General features: G+C 48.3%; 1 protein-coding gene across 5 annotated transcripts in view; it reads right to left on the bottom strand.

The window, feature by feature from the left end:
• Positions 1-1,501: 1,501 nt before the first annotated feature.
• The window catches only part of ARMH4 (armadillo like helical domain containing 4), a 72,703-nt gene continuing 57,910 nt past the window's right edge, over positions 1,502-16,294 (bottom strand). For 3 of the 5 annotated variants that reach the window (XM_041120792.1, XM_041120782.1, XM_030003417.2), the window contains 4 exons: positions 11,194-11,225; positions 10,066-10,170; positions 6,419-6,553; positions 1,502-6,222 (listed from right to left, as the gene is read on the bottom strand). In XM_041120792.1, the coding sequence (XP_040976726.1) occupies positions 6,154-6,222; positions 6,419-6,553; positions 10,066-10,170; positions 11,194-11,225 (341 nt within the window). In that variant the 3' untranslated portion in view covers positions 1,502-6,153. The remainder of the gene's footprint in view (positions 6,223-6,418; positions 6,554-10,065; positions 10,171-11,193; positions 11,226-16,294) is intronic. The other 2 variants (XM_041120798.1, XM_041120806.1) reach the window with 2 other exon arrangements.

Genomic DNA, 16,294 nt, shown 5'->3' on the forward strand with positions numbered 1-16,294 from the left:
GGTGGCTTCACCACCAAAGCAAGCAAGAAATGCCTTTTGGTTTGTCCTTCCAAAACACATTGATGAAAACAACCCCAAGCCGGGCTATCTGGGCTGCTCTGCATGGATCGGTGCCTCACGGTCGATGGCCTGCTCGTAATTGTATTATGCCGAGTCCTCTGCCAGACTGATCTCGTGCTTTGCTCAGCCCCAGGGAGCCCACGCAGGGCAGCAACCCCGACGGGTGTCTGGGACATCCAGCTCGTCCCCTGCATCAGGGCACATATAACCTTCTTTGCTTACGTGGGTTTTCTGCAGCCTCAGGACTCCACACATGCTTTTCTTGTGGGGGTTTTAATACGGTCTCTCTCCTCTCCCCTGTTTTCACAGACCCATGGCTTGGCTGGCAGAGTCAGGGACATTAGGAGGAGACCGCCTGATGGACAGAGGCTCACAATGAGGCAGGGTGATCAGAGAGAGTAATTTCCTTAGGAAATAAACCTATGGAAAAAAACCATTGTCATTGTTTATCTTCTTTCAGCAGGTTTTGTTTTTCCATTGGAAAAAGTCAGCAATGCAGCAAACAGCTTCATGAATATACAGATTGTTTTTGGCAACTACCAATTAGCAAAGAATGTGTTCATGCAATCCCCAAATGGCTATTTCCCTGGGAATTTCTTGTTTTGAACGAGCCGTTTTTCATTAAAGAAAATACACACACTTGGACAAATAGTTCTTGCTGGCTTTTATTAGGAGAGGAAGAGTGGAGAGGGGCAGGCAGCCACCGCCACAGGCTGGCTGTGTGCCCCGCTGGCTCACATTCCCACCCTGGGACCTCCACCTATACACAACACGGCAAAAAAGATGCGAAGCCAGCCCATGTACTTGCATGCAATAACACAATGCATGCAAGGACATCTGCAAACAGGACTGGGAAGGCAATTATAAACCCAGTCCGTGCACCTCTGACTCACTGTAAAGTCTTCCCGATTCTTCTGCCTGGATCGCAGGTCCATCAGGTGTGTGCGATAATATTCACCTGCAGTAAGGCTGCTCTTTTATGAAACATTTGCAACACCTACATCCGAGACTCAAAGGTCACCAGTGCGGGGGGTCTTGAAAGATGTGTGCACAGACCCTTGCTCACGGTGCAAACTGGGAAGAGCAAATGTCCAGGTATGCACAAAGAGGCGCCTGGCTACATGTAAAGATCAATGGTGTAAACATGTCGGTGCTGGAGTTCATTACAGCTACTGGAAACCCAGCTGAGGGAATTAAGGGTGTTACTAACCACAGCCTACGGCTGACACCCACCTCCAGGTAAATCTCACCCCAAAAGTCCCAGGCTGAGGCTCCCCGCTGCTTGTATCGCCTCCGCAAGCCCAGCCTGGGTCCTTGCACCGGCCATGCAGCATGGAGAAAGAAATGCAACACTCAAGTCTTCCAAGCAATCACTTCACAGCTTTACCTGAGAGACATTGAATGCCATGAACTACAGATCAGGGAGACGAGGCGCTTGAAGTCAGATATGATGGACAGCTTTTTATTTCCAATGTTTTAATTTAACAAAGTGCTACATTCCATAGTTACAGTATGAGGAGTTGTTCTTGTCCGAAATAGAAAACCACAAGAAAGCACGAGGACTGCTAATATCACTCTATGGAAGCAGTGCAGTCCAGAGAAACCTCACCTAGGTGAACATCTGGCATTAGAGACACCTTTAAAAATCAGCAGCTGTATAGTGCAGGTGCATTTCATCAGGGCAAGAGCTGCACGTCAGGCAGGCTGGTTCCTCCCATTGGAAATGGGGCTGTAGATGCCAAAGCGGTTGTGTGATGCCTACAATAAATTCTGGCTTGTGCTATCAGGAAAACCCAAAACAGAGGTGAGCGACGCATCTTGTGCCAAGTCAAGAGATTATTATTGCTGCAGCAAAGTCACCGTCTCAGCCGTGCCTTTGCATGGGGCCACAGCTGCGTTAGCAGTGTTATGACCCACCTCTATATTCAGGGGCTTGTGGTTCACCTAGCACGCAGGACAAGGAGGGTACTTCTCAGCCGCTTTCCTTGTCCTGTCTCTTTCAAAAGAATCTGCTTGTTTGGCAATGCAGAGGTATAGATTAAATCAGTAGAGCGTTAAGAGACTGGAGGCTTCAGCTCCCACCTGAAACGCTCCTCCCCTCCCTGCCTGCAATCTGATAATTTCAAGCAAATGAATCAAACTCCAGGAGCTGTATAGAGAATATTTTTAAGAGCTCAATCCAAAGTCTACTGGTCTTGGGTGAGAAGGGAAGAAGCTGAATGACGCTTGTGCTTTAAGGACCTCCAGCAATTACACTGATGTCAGGGGCACCACAGAAAACCCTGTCTGTGCTCCAAAGGCTCCTACAAGCTTCACCGGCACACAAGGCTCGTTTTGACTGTCCATCTTGCCTCCACGTTAAGAATAGCTAAGCTGAAGACACAAGGAGCCTCCAGGCTCTGGGGCAGGCACCTGACCAAAAAAAACTATCCAACAAACACCTCCACTCCCAATGGACATCAGCTGGGATGTCTCTACACTGCTGAGCAGCTGAGAAAGTTGGCCAACAGTAGTCTTCTGCCAACGAGCAGCTCCCAACCAAGGCACCTCGGCTGATGGTGTTCAGAGCCAGAGACAAGCCTGGGAGTGAAGATGGACCAGAAGCAAAATTTTTGGGCAGCCTTCTAGCCCATAAGTCTGGCTCCAACACAGACCAGAGAGCCAACACTGAACTGTGCGCGCAGCTGGACCTCCATTTTGGCTACAACTCTCCTGCTTGCCCAGTTTGTCCCACCACACTTGTCATATAACCGCTCCGATATTTGCAACAATTTGTCAGCCCCAGTTGTGGCACCACTGATTTCCAGCATCCTAGCTGGAAACCCATGCCATGTCCTCACCAAGTGAAGCCTGGTTCTTCAGGACACCAGGGCACCCAGCCAATGCACTAAAACACCACCTTTGTCATTCTGACTGGCAGTGTTGCCTTTAATTTCTTAACTTCGGTATGTTGGGGAGGGAGAAGAAGAGAGACAGTGAAGCTGATTGCCACTGCAGAAAGTCAGTATTTCCCAAACTGTGGATTTATTAGCACAACAAAAGGCCACGGCACCTCCCCGCCAGCCTTCCCAATCCATCAAATAGACGACACATCCATAAAGCTCCTCCTGTGCTGCCAGAGCTGGGATACCTACACTCAGACCAGCAGCCTCGCTCAGCCATCCCTCCTCCTCCTGGCTGGCCCAGGAGCTCTGCGCTTTATCAGTTACTTAATGCAACTCGTGCTGTTATCACACACTGCGCAGGCACGGTACCATTAACAGGAAAGCAAGAGGAGACTGTCCTTCACAGACTGTTATTGCACAAAACCCCGCTGATCTCCAGCTGCTTGGGTCTTGCTGGTACATCTGCTCTGTTCTGCAGTATCGCTGGCAGCTCCTCTTTTCCAGTGTTATTTCGGGTCTCTCTTTCTGGCTACAGTTGCGTGCAGAGGACTCGGCCAGCCCAGCTACCATCCTTTCTGCTCCAAGACAGAGTCCCTCTTGCAGAGAGGCCAATGCCCTTTGTCACTGCTTATTCTTCATGCCTCCCTGGCTGGACGGAGGTAAAGCACATGAAGAACATCTTGCAGCTGCCTATGTAGTCTTGTTTCCAGCCTACCTGGCACTGTACCTAAAAGACAAGCCTTTCTGGAGATGATCTCCACCAAACTGGAATGGAGGAGATGTCATTCCACATTGCGACCCCCTTCACGCCTTGCCAGGAACAAATCATCAAAGAGCCCAAGGGACATTTCCAGATTCCCAAAACTGCAGGACAGCCAGCAAAGCTCAACTGGACCGTTAACACCTCCTGACCACCTCCAAGCTCCAAGAGACTTAGGAACGAGAAAGAAATAGGGAGAGATCAGTCTGGAAGGAAAACTTCTTCTTAGCTTGGATTGATCACTTATTACAGAAGAAAGAGGTTTTAATTTTGGGTAGGGGCACCTGGACTTAACAGCGGGCTGCCAGTCAGTGCCTGTTAAAGATGTGAGGCTGCTTTTAACAAGGCAAAATTCTTCTGGTCAAAGTTTCAGGAACGAAAAGGGAGAGATGCAAGCATTGTGGAGCCCCGGCTGGGAAAGCCTGTCCTAGAGGCATTAGGGTGTGAAGACTCCCCAACATGTTGATGGACCAGGTTTTACTGTGTCTCCCCCAACCTGCTTCCCAGGCGCTCAGCGGGATGGATGTGCGAGGGACCATGCACAGCTCTTCGACTGGAAGACTAGCATCAGTAGCAGCATTTTGAAACCAGGTTGTCCCGCCTGTCCTTCTCCAGTTGACTCAGTAGGTGTGTGGGTAAGGCCTAGAGGAAAGTACCTGGGTTTGAAGAGCACTGCTTGTTTAGAACTGAATATCACATCTGATGACTTAATGTCCAGAGGAGGCCCCGACCCTCTCAAGAGAGGACTCTCCTTCAGGAGGTTCTTCCAAATGTCACCTCTACCTTGCAAACCCACCCACGTACCCACGAGACATTTGCTTACTATCATCGGCATCTTTTCACCTTTACAAGGAATGAAATCTTGCATCTGCACCCCCCCCCCCCAAACTCTCCTCCCTTCCACTTCTTCGAAGGCTCAGTGGGATTTAATCTCAGTAGATGTGTGCTCTGGCCTTGTTTCTCTAATCAGGTCTCCTCCGGCAACAGTCGCTGTTCCTTGTACGAAGGATGATTCCCCACAGAACAGCGTTTCCCACCTCAGAAACACGGATGTTTTGCATAAATGTCAGATTGAAGTAATTTCACGACCGGAAGCAGAGATAAAGTAACGCAGCCCTTTTTCTAGCTATTTTGACAGCATTTCTGTGCAAAGCGACATTAGTTTCCCCTGCTCGGTTCCCGTAACATCTCAGACACTGGCTGTCTCCCTGTGCAACGCGGTGCTGGCAGCGCGGCGGCTTGCCCTCACCCCCTGCCACCCTGGGCTTCACCTCCACAACCTTCTGCAGCCATTTGTCCTACAGCTTCACCTTTTCCCCCATGGCCAAGGGTTCCCAGTGTGACCATTTCACCTCCCCATAGCAGACATCTCTCCAGCTGTGGCTGCCGCTGCTTTCCGACTATCAGCCACGAATCCCTCGACACTGACAGTCACCCGCTCCGCAACCTTTGGTGCCTTTCAGCATTTGGTGGTCTGGAGAGAAGACCCACCCAGATCCCCCAAAGGGATTTCAGCTTTCAGGGGCTGAAAACGCAATTATTTCCAGAGGCTAAAGGAGACAGATGCTCCGCTTTCATCTCTGTGCGAATGCAGCCTTGTGAAAGAGATGAACCAATAACTAGTGTCCTTCAAACAGGAGGCAGAAGCCGAAGAAACCTCTGACCTGCCTCTTCTCTTACCTACTTGCACACTGAACAAAAGCTAAGAGATCCATGCAAGACTATCCGTCAGTAGGTGAGCGCTGGTATTTATTGTGCTGTAACAGACAGTGCTGGTTGAAAATGGACTAGGATTTTTGTTGTGAATCGAGTGTTGAGGCCATTCCTGTGTGTCTCCCAGAAGCGTGGAGCAGAGCTGAAGGAAGAAAGAAGGGGCGAGAGTCGGGGAACCGAGTGCAGAAATGTGCTTCAAACTGTATCAACAACACTGTACATGGGCACTTCTCAGGTGGCAAGGGATACAGTTCAAGTGAATAACCCATTAATTAAGCAGAGCAGCTAATCTTAGCACTAATGAACTCTAGCTCAGGTAATGTAACATTTAAAATTAACAAACTGGACAGAAGTCATTCACAGTAAAGATTTCCATTCCCGGGTTAGGTGAGAGCTATTGTTATGATTAGATTACTGCCAGCCAGGACCAAAACAGTACACCAGGGTAATAGGAAAATAATCATCCATATGGATCAGCTCCAGCTGTAACAAGACGCGCTGTGGATCTGAATGAGGCGCCGGGTGCAAATGTGAAATCTCACTACTGTATCAAAACAAACATCACTGCGCGGTACACGTAGAGCATAGCATGCCGTTTCGCCGGGGTGGTACCGACCACTGCTCGGTGGCTCGGGGCGGCGGAGAGCAGCGATGCAGCAGAAAGTCGCTTGTTCTTTTTCTCCCCCTCCCTCCTTTTAAAAGTCACGGGCTATCACAAGGGCACTGCAGTTCGATTCAAAATTCATCTTCGGAGCTGTCAGCTAAGAGCATGACTCGGTCTTGCATGCTGTTAAATTCCCTCTGCTAGGGGAAGAAAAGAAACATGGAAGAGCTCCACATGCAAAAAGGAAACGAAGAACATTTGGATCCCCCCCGTACTCTAACTGAGAGGTCCCAGGCGCTTCAACCCAGACAAACCATAACCATAACCAGGCTGCACTCTCTCTACAGCCAAAATGAGAGTGGGTGGGATTGGGGTTTTCCTTTGCGGTTGTCGTACCTTTCTTTTATGTCTCTTTGAGCCGTTTCTCCTTCGGCGATTCATAATCTTAATGCTGTAGAGTGCTCCTAGGATAAAGAGAGCTCCAGCTATTCCGACTCCTACAGGAACCAGCATCCCCGACATGTATCCTGCCTATGCAGAAAAGAGAGAAGCAGAGCAGCACTCACAAGACCATCCTTTCAGAGTCGTTTTGCACCAGTCTAGGACTGCAATATACCCCTACGCTGCTGTCATCAAAGTTTATTGTATTTGAGTCCCTATCACCCACCTGCATAGGATGAGCCCTGCTTCCAGGATTCCTAAGCAAGCCCCCAACCAGCCCCACTCCAGGACCAAGCTGGTAAGCACCACAGCTCATTCACCATCAGCTTTTGCTAACATATATTCCCTTATGATAGCTGAGACATTGCAGTGTTTGCCCGCCTTTAGGAGAGGGAGCGATTTTGGTGCAGTTACAAGTGCTGGGATGGAATGTCTCTTAATACAGGTGCACGTGTAAAGGAAAACCTCAACTGCCAAGGGCAGGCAATCCTGAGCCACAACGAAGACCTGTGAACACCCAAACAGCTTCACTACATGCTGGGTAGAGTAGGCTGAGTGCTGCTCCGAGCTCCCCAGGAGCTGCCAGCATAAATCAAGACACGGGTGTATGTCTGGCCACGTTCAACAGAGCTCAATCCGGACAGTCAAAAGCTGCCATTATGCTTTTCGGCACGCATCCGGACTAGCAGCGCGGTGCGGAGTGGTACGGTGACGAGTGCCTCGGCATCCCGCTGCCCGCAGCCCTCACCGCAGCCCCGGGGGCGGCAGGAGCAGGCAGAGGAGAGCGCAGCGCAGGCAGAAGAGCCGGTGCGTAAGAAAGACCCACCAGGCGAGAGGGCAGGCACCAGCCGGGGAGCGGGCAGAAGGGGCGAGGAGCTGTTTTCGGAGAACGGCCGTGTTGCGGAGCAGGGACGCTGACCTCCGTCGTGGGAGGTGGATGGGAAAGGGACCCAACCTGGCCAGCTCCGATTGCTGGAGCGTGTCTTCACCGTGGCCAAACTGCTAAATACGCCTCCAGTAAAGAGTATTACGCTGCTCCCATGCTCCCCAAACAGAGACACGTTGCATGGGGAAGCAAATGCCCTGGGACGCTAATGTCATATCTCAGCACGGGGATGGCAGAAGCTGCTCCCGACACCTGCAGCTGGGTCTCCGAAGGAGCTGAAATGCAAAGCCAGGCTGTGCTCACTTTTTGCAGGAAGAAGCAGCAGTTTGCCCTCTCCCTGTCCAGCCCAGCCTCAGCCTCCTCGGCTTCGTACTCAAAATCTTTGAACCAAACGCTTTCGCTTTGCATGGGAAGGGGTCGCTTGCATGAGCAGGACAATGACGTAGAGGGAGGGCACGGACACCTTCCGCTGTCCTTAAGGGAAGCACAGCAAACGTAAATCAGCTCTAATTCAATTGCTGTGATCCGTATGTTTGCATTGCCCATTAAAAAATAATATAGATAGCATGACTAATTCAAAATTACACATTTAAACATTTCAAATCCTTTGGAAAATATTCCCGAGTGCTTGTTATTTTATATTTTACTGTTTTAAATTAAAATTAACTTAGGTTTTAAAGTGTCAGATTGCTTCAGCATCCTCTTCAGCACCCTTACCTAATTCGGGCTGGGGGACTCAATGGAGTAAGGGAGGCAGGTACAGCCTGGCTCCCTCCCTCATTAGCGCTGCCTTTCTTCACTCTGCAGCAACAGAGTCCTCTGCTGTGGCACTACAGCTTTACCCTTTGCCATCTACACCCCCCAAAATAGATTTTACACCTGCCAAGGGACACATGTGCAATTCGGAGGACTATCAGACAGCTCTTAGCAAGCCTCAGTCCGTTGCTTACAACTGCTCATCTTCATCTGCATTCCCAAATTGCAACACAGCTTAACAACACATGCTTACACCGTAATTGCTTTTCTGCCATGATCCACTGAGTCCGGGGCGGGGGGAAAGCTATTCAGTGCACACTGCCCTGGCTTCATACACTTACTTGGAGAATAAAAATAACTGCTTTCATCTAGGGCAGATACGATGCTAACAAGGGCTGTTTTGCTCTCCCAAACCGCTCCAGATGCTGTTCAGTGCTTTAAATAGTAACACCTTTGTGCCTGGATCCCAAGGCTGAAGGGATGTTCAGCTGCGTTGGGCAGGTTCCCTGAACGCCCTCCCAGAAAACCCGGCCCCGCTCAGCACACGTGCTCGGAGGGGGGCTGCATGCCTGCACCCCTGTTCCCAAAAAAGGAGGTTAGTAAGAACACAGCTAAGAGACTGTATCTCCACGAGGCAATTAAGGTGCCTTAATTGGGTGACCTAATTAGCGCAGCGTGGGGTTTTCTATTTCTGGAACTTTGCTGCTGGCGTGGGTGGCGAGGGGAGACTGGAAATGGCTTTTTAGCTGCTGCCCAGCTGAGTTTCCGTATCAGAAATCACTGGGTTTAACACAGCGAACTCTCTAGCCCGTCCGTGAGCCTTTATCACGCCTGGCCAGCCCATGCCCTTTTACAGGCTTCCCCTAACAGCTGGACCGACGATTTCTACCCCAAAAGTCTGCAATGTGAAGCGGATCCAGGACCTGTTCTCGCAGCCCTTCTGTGTCACACAGCCCAACTCATGAGAGCTTCTGCGCTTGCCTGACAGGCTACCCCATTTCACAGGCAGCTCCGAAGCCACTTTTTTACCCCTTGCCCGTGGGTAAGATGCAGCTTCTTTACAGATCCTAGGGATGCTCTTAATACACATAATCCATGACCATGACCTTTCCGGCTCCACCGGACTTTGAGGTAACAGCAACAGAGGACTTCAGAGGAACCTCGTGTCTGTTATTCGGCACACCAAATGCAACATTTGCACAGTGTTTGCAGGAAAGCGGACATAAATCTGTCACTGACCCGTGCTCCCGGTCCCATGCTCCCCACAGCCTTCCCTCTCCCAGCAAAGCAGCCCTGAGGGACACAGCAGGACACATCTCTCAGGGATGGGGCCATCATGTGCCAGGATCCTCTTCTGGATGGAGGGATTGTAAAATAGAGGGGACAGGGCTCTGCCAAGAGCACATGGCAGGGGCGCATATGACTGATGCTGATAAACTCAACAAGGAAGAGGAGGAATTGGGGTGAGCAGGTTTATTTGCAAGTGATTTTGCTACACCAGCATTTGGTTGGGGTGGGGGAGTGTTTTTTGTTGGGCTTTTCTAAGGGAAACCGTGAACAAGGTGAAAGATCTGCCTCCACACATCTGCCGTTCCCCAGAGGAGGGAGATGGCTCAGGGCCGAGTCTCTCTTTTAAGTGGACACCAGCAGACCCTCAGTTATACCAACGGGTGTGCTGGGCACTGCCGTGCAGTCCAACAGCTACCTGCAAGAGGTCCAGACTCTACAGAACAACTCTGCTGGAGACTGGAACATGGCCCCCCGCTCCGCAACGGGGAAGGACAGAGGTAGCCAACAAAGTGCCAAGAGGAAAGAAGTGAAAGCTACGGCCTCAGTGAGAAGATACCTGATGTCCCTGAGCTTGCGTTGTGCTGGCTGGGGTAGGTCTGGCATGAGCAGGTGACCCATGCATGTTACATTCACTCCAGGCACTCAACCAGTCTTGGTGTCTGCTTTTTACCTTCATCGGGAAAACCATTCTCTGTCCTTTCAGCGTTCGCTCTGGCTGAATCCCAGGCCAGGGTGCTCTGCTATGAGCATAGATCGTACTAGACATGCCTCCTTCCTATTGTAGGCAGAAAAGCAACTCAACACGGGCTGGGCAGGAGCCCACCTTAAACCCTTCCACTCCCCAGTCCTGGAAAACAGATACCCAGACCCCATCTCTCTGTTCAGACTCGACGGTAAGGTGCTGCCGAAATTTGGTGGGGATCACATGGGAAGGCTGGGCTCATTGGGTGACAATCTGCTTAAGCTTAGAGATGTATTTTCACGGGCTGGAGTTTCCTGTTGAGTCATTATTCCTTGTGGTGGTTTTTTTGTCTATTGACTCTGATCCTGTTCAAGAATTTCCAAGCCCTGTTGGGTCACAAATTGTTCTTGTCTTAAAACACTACTGTCACCTCATTTCTAGCTTCATGGCTTTGCCATCATGAACACAACATTTGGAAGGCTTCACAACCATTTCAAAAAGTTAATATTTGCTCTAGGGCAGCAGACCCTAAGAAACCATCACTGCCTGTGGCTGGCACAACTCTTCATTCCATGTACCACCACCCTGTAACGCTAGGGAGAAAAGATCAGGGTCTGTTATCTTTTCAGTCTTCCTGTGTTTGCTCTTTTTCTTTCCAGGAATTTGCAGCTCTTCTTGCACGTAGAGGCACGAAAGCTCTTGTCCAGACGTGCCGGCAGGGCACACAGCCTCTCACCAGTGAGGATCACCAGATCCTCTTGATTTGGATCCAGAACCAAGCTTAGGACTTAGAGAAAAGGGGTGGAGGTAAGTTAGAGGGCAATAAAAAAAGTAACTCAGGTAGTCTGAAGAGCAGGTCATTTTCTAGTGCAGAGAAGTCTATCAAATACCTCTGACCCTCCTACTGCTCTTAGTTACTACTCATCAGGGATGTACTGTGGATTTACACCACTATATACAACAGCAGCATCTGGTTCATTTGCCTCCCAGAGACAATTTTAAGCCCTTTCTCAATTGTCTTTGTAGAGATAAAGAACTGCACTGACAAGAGTTTATTTAGTCCTGCAAGTAAAAATGTTTTTGCTTTTAAAGTAGTTGAAATACTGAGCCTCCTACCTTATCTTTCAGCTTCTCCATCCAGCTTCTCACTGAAAAATAAGACAAAAAAGCTGTAATCATGTTACTTATGTTATATTAATTAGTAATGAAGGATAATGGTAGTATTAAAATAGACACTAATTAACTTGACAAGCTGATAACACTTTTCATTAGATTTCCTCTCTTCTCTTTCATGAAAAAGAGCAAATCCAGCAGATCAACACCAGAAACTCTTCAAGTGAGTTGGCAGGCAAGAAGCTCTCTTTCGCCTGTGCAATTCACATCTTCAGAGCAATTAAAAAAGGAAGACGAAAAACAGTATTTCAGGTTGTGGGGTTTTAACCAGCGCTTCTCATACACACACTGGGATGTCTGACAAGGAGAAAACATTACAGCATGGCTATCCCCTTCCACTGGCCTCCTCCACATAGATATTCTTCCCTCTATTTGGCATAGCCTGTAATGATGCCTAAAAAAGTATTATTCCCTGTCTTTTATTCCCCTGCTTTTCTGGAAGCAGCTACTGCCTGCTCTGGGAAGTCACCAGAGGACTGGGATAGCACTGGAGGTGCTAAATTACTAAACCGAGTAAATTTATACTGCCGTCACAGAGACTTTCATTTCCTAACAGTCAATATAAGTCCTATGAAATATGATACCCGAGAATTAAAAGTCTTTAATGGCCTGTACTTTGGGATGAAATATTCGGCTAATCTCAAAGAACTGCAAGCGCTTTGCAGTGGGTGCACGACTCATTAACTCCACAGGTGACTGGATTTGTCTGCATTGCACCGAAGAGAAAATGCTCTGCCTTTGAGAGATCTGCTAATTTTTTAACAAATTCCTGCTCATAGGTAAGAGGCATGTGAACAGTTAAATGTTGCTTTTTTCAGGGTTTGGCAACTGTGTTTTAAGCCCTAGTCAAGGATCCCCATTCCTCCAGGAGGACAATGCTACAGGCACAGAGGGACTCTTGGATGCACCGTTGTCCTTCTGAGGGATAGTTCTCCCAGGATGCATTAAATCCCAAATGTAACACACCGTTTATGGAGGGAGACCCTATTTCCAAGCCTACTTTCTTATAGAAGCTCCCTTCAAAGATTGCATTAGCAGTATTAGTCTGCACACGCACGTATAGCACTCAGCGTAACCATCCTTCTGAAATGAGAGCCTTATTGCGAGTGGGGAGGGTGCAGCAGTAGGGCCATCAGTAAATGACAGTTTTATGTGTCAGATACAATACAGAGAAGCACAGCAGCTAGGAAGTAGTAAAACTCAGCCCAGACATCAGCATCACCGAATTAAACTGCATTATTTTAACAAGTTCAAAGTGATTTGAATAATGCCTTTTTAACTATTAGTAACATAACACTTTCCAAACAGATGGATCCCAAATTACCAAGAAGTGAAAAAGTGTGAAACAGGCACAGGAGCGTACACGCAAACTCACTTATCTCTGACAGGTAGCTAAGGAAAAAAATGAGTTATCCAGGAGACAGACGCCCACAGCACTAGAAGAGGACAAGAGGTCTTCTTTTATCAACTCTTCCCACCATTAGTCCTGACCTGCATGGACTAAGCTGTAGTAAACTCAATTTATGAAGGTGCCATCGTCATCGTCCTCTGCCAGTCCAAGCCTGCATGCCTTGAATGTCACTCCCAGTGGAATACCAGAGAGGAAGGAAACGCATGTTCCCCTGGGCTAGGTTTCTCAGCTGGGTTTCTAGATGTAACACTAAAACAAACACTGGGTGTAAACGTCACTTAGACTTGCAAGGACAGCCCCTGTGCTGCTGCCTTGCTGACAGGCACGGGAGAGACCGAACACTGGGAAGATTCTGCTTAAAAACACAAATATTGCAAACCAAAGGAATTCATCCCAAAATTCTTGCCAAAGAACCTTCTCATGACTCTCATGTTTAACGATGCTATCGTGTTTTATCCCAGCCTTCTCATGACTCTCACGTTTAACGATGCTATCGTGTTTTACTCCAGGCTGCCAAGAGGAGTGGTGACAGTGACTCACAGCCACACAGTAACAGCCACAGCTTCAAAACCACAGTGCACATTTTGGGGCTTTGGACTGATGTCCTCCGTGCACATCCAGACAGCTACACGTGTACACACAGTGCGTGCACACAGCCTGATAAACACGCTATGATGCTCAGTTGGCCCTAACTCAAGCTAAGCACAAAGCCTATTTTTACATGTCTTTCACAATAATTATATGGGATCGGTGATCTCGTCAATAGTCGACCCACTTTCTTGCAGCTGAACAACGGTGTCTAAAGCAGCAATGAACTCTGGAGTATTTCTGACAAGTCAGAGGCAGGGACTGATCTAATAATATTCTACTACCTATTTTCAATGGACACAAATTCTGACTTCGTTCCCTCCTGCTCCACAAAACAACAGCAGCATGTCCATTGGGACCCACCGACTCTATAGTACAAATCTTTATTTGCTATTTATACAATTGCTTATTATTAAAACCAACCTTGTTTTCAGCCACGTAGAGCACGTCAGATGCCTTCGTGAATCAACCCAAGCCACGGGAAAAACACCACAACGTGATTTCTCCCAGACTGGGCACCTCTCCGAGAGATGCTCTAACGCAGTCGCAAGCTGGCTGGCTGGCTGACAGCCTCTGACCTGTGCTAGAGGAAAATAATGGTCCCAAATTCAGGAGGTTAAGGCAGCAGGAGGTCAAAAACCTGGCTGGCCCTTCAACGTCCTGGCAGGACTGCACCGACGTGCAGCAGCCGCGGGTCCAGCTCTCCTGGGCAGGAGTGGAGAGTGCGGAGCAGCCGCAGCCATGGTCCCGGACCCCCCGGCTCTGTCAGGCTGGGGCCATGACAAGTCAAGGAGCGCTGGATTACCGTGATTTACAAACACTTTTAATGTCACTAATGCACAAAACTGTTTTAACACCTTTGAGGAAATGACAAGCCACTCTGTCATTAAAACTGAGCGCTTACTGCTCCAATTATTCACCCATATGTGGACACTACGGGGTGTGGGTAGGAGATAAAGCACTTTTTCAAGTTGGAATTGATATCTATGCTAAATAGCTACCGTCAATTAATTCTGGACTTCACACTCTAATTATGCATCGTTATCCATAATTAATATTCTGAACTTGGTCTTGGAAGAGGAACATTGTGGATGGCATCTTCTCATAAAAGTGTAACACTCTCCGAGAACACTAGGTGACTTGCCAATAAGGCCAAGGAAATAATTAGTAACGAATACTCTAGTCCATGTATTTTTCATCATCCCCTTTTTTTTCCTTCCCTGATCACTGAATGTCCTGAACAAATGACAACAGTCTCTGGGTGTGAAATCACTAACAAGTGGCTGCAGTGCTGGCTTGTCTTCCATGGCATTTTAAGGACGGTGACTAGTGCAAACGCTCAGCCTCGGCTTAATTTTGATCCCTTGGTTTCATGGGAAGCTAAGTTAGATGAGCACTTCTGAAAATTACATACATAATCTGACATTTCCTCAGTGATTTATATAATGTCTGCATCACTGCAAATTAATTTTAAATAACATATAGCTTAAGATTAAGCAGGTCAGGAGCACGAAGGAGGAGCACGGCTGTCTGGCATTGGCGTCAGAGCAGCCCAGGATGAGTTTAGACAGTTACAGATGCACCGTGCTATTTTTAGCCATTTTTACCCAGCTTTCCCCTTCAAAATGTGCAGCCAGCTATTAAGAAGCCACGATGCCGACTAAAGAAATTAGGCTAATTTGCAGAGGTAAGCAGCAGCCTGTGGTGCCTGCCTGGCTCTTCCTTGGAAGAACCTGGTCCAAAGGGACAGTCAAAAAGTCCCATGAGCGAAACCTTTCTGAAAGTTCAGGTTTTGCCAGATGCAGGCTGAAGGCTCAGGAGATGGGCAATAGGTGACATCTGAGGGTCTGTGGTACATGGCACTGGATGGCCCAACATCTCCTTTCACCACTGAACTCTTCAATGCTATAAATCCAAACTAATCCTCCTGGGAGATGGCTCTTGTGTTCCCAACCCTCTCCGCTGTGTTCTACAGCTTTGCACCCCCTACAAGAATAGATTCAGTGAGCTTACCCAAGCTTACCCAAGCTGCTCAATTGGGTTTTGAGGAGCTCCTCTTTACAGAGGGGGTGATCAGATATCATTTACAATGGGGAATCAAAGAGGAAGAGGTTTGGAAGCTGCTTCCAAGTTCAGCTGGAATGATCCTCTGACAACGAAGCGTTTGCATGATTTCTGTCAGGGAAAAATCCAGTATTTGCTGCTTCTGACCAAAGAAAATTAAATTAATGTAGCATGACAGACCATATTCACTGCAAGTCTAAACCACAGTCTGACACTTTCCTCCTAGGGAAGAGTCTGACCTCTTGGTGCTCTGCTCAGGGATCTCGCAGCATCCTCAGCTTATGGCCCTGCAAAGTCTCGCTACAAACAACTCACCTGAAAGGAGAAGGGATGTTAACTGAGGGCAAAGATCTGGAAAAAGCACACAAAACATTTACTACACAGTAATTCCCATGGCTACTGTGCATCTCCACCACGGAAAAAAGTGGGCCCACATGTACCATTATTAGAATCACAGAATATAGAGTGTCTCAAGTTGGGAGGGACCCATAAGGATCATCGAGTCCAACTTGCTGTGCTCTCCTTCCCTGAACCCTTACCGGTGGCCTTCACTCATGATCTCACTTCTTGTTGCTGTTCTGAGGACTGTCCATCTTCAAATAAGTTCTTTCTTATTAGCCAGGTCTCTCGAACCCCCTTTTGTTCTGGAAGCTGCAGGGTATGGGGTGCCTTTAAGACTCACCATAACGCACCATCAAATCTCTCGCCAAAGGCTTTTCCCCGCTTCCCTCACCACCCCCCTCTGAAATCAGGAGCACAAGTCAAGTCCTCTGGGCTTCATGCTTTGCCAACTTTTAGTAATCCTAATTGCCTAATTATCCACTCCAATGCAATGATAAAGCTGCTTAATAATTCTGTTCACTTCTCATTCATTCTCTCCCTTCCCAGACAAGAAAATGCAAAGACTTTACCTTCTGGTGGAGATTTCAATCAATAATTCATGCCCTCCTGCCATCAGTTTTGTCTTGCCCTTCCCCTCTT

The sequence above is a fragment of the Aquila chrysaetos genome, chromosome 2 (genome assembly GCF_900496995.4).
Source record: "Aquila chrysaetos chrysaetos chromosome 2, bAquChr1.4, whole genome shotgun sequence".
NCBI lineage: Eukaryota > Metazoa > Chordata > Aves > Accipitriformes > Accipitridae > Aquila > Aquila chrysaetos.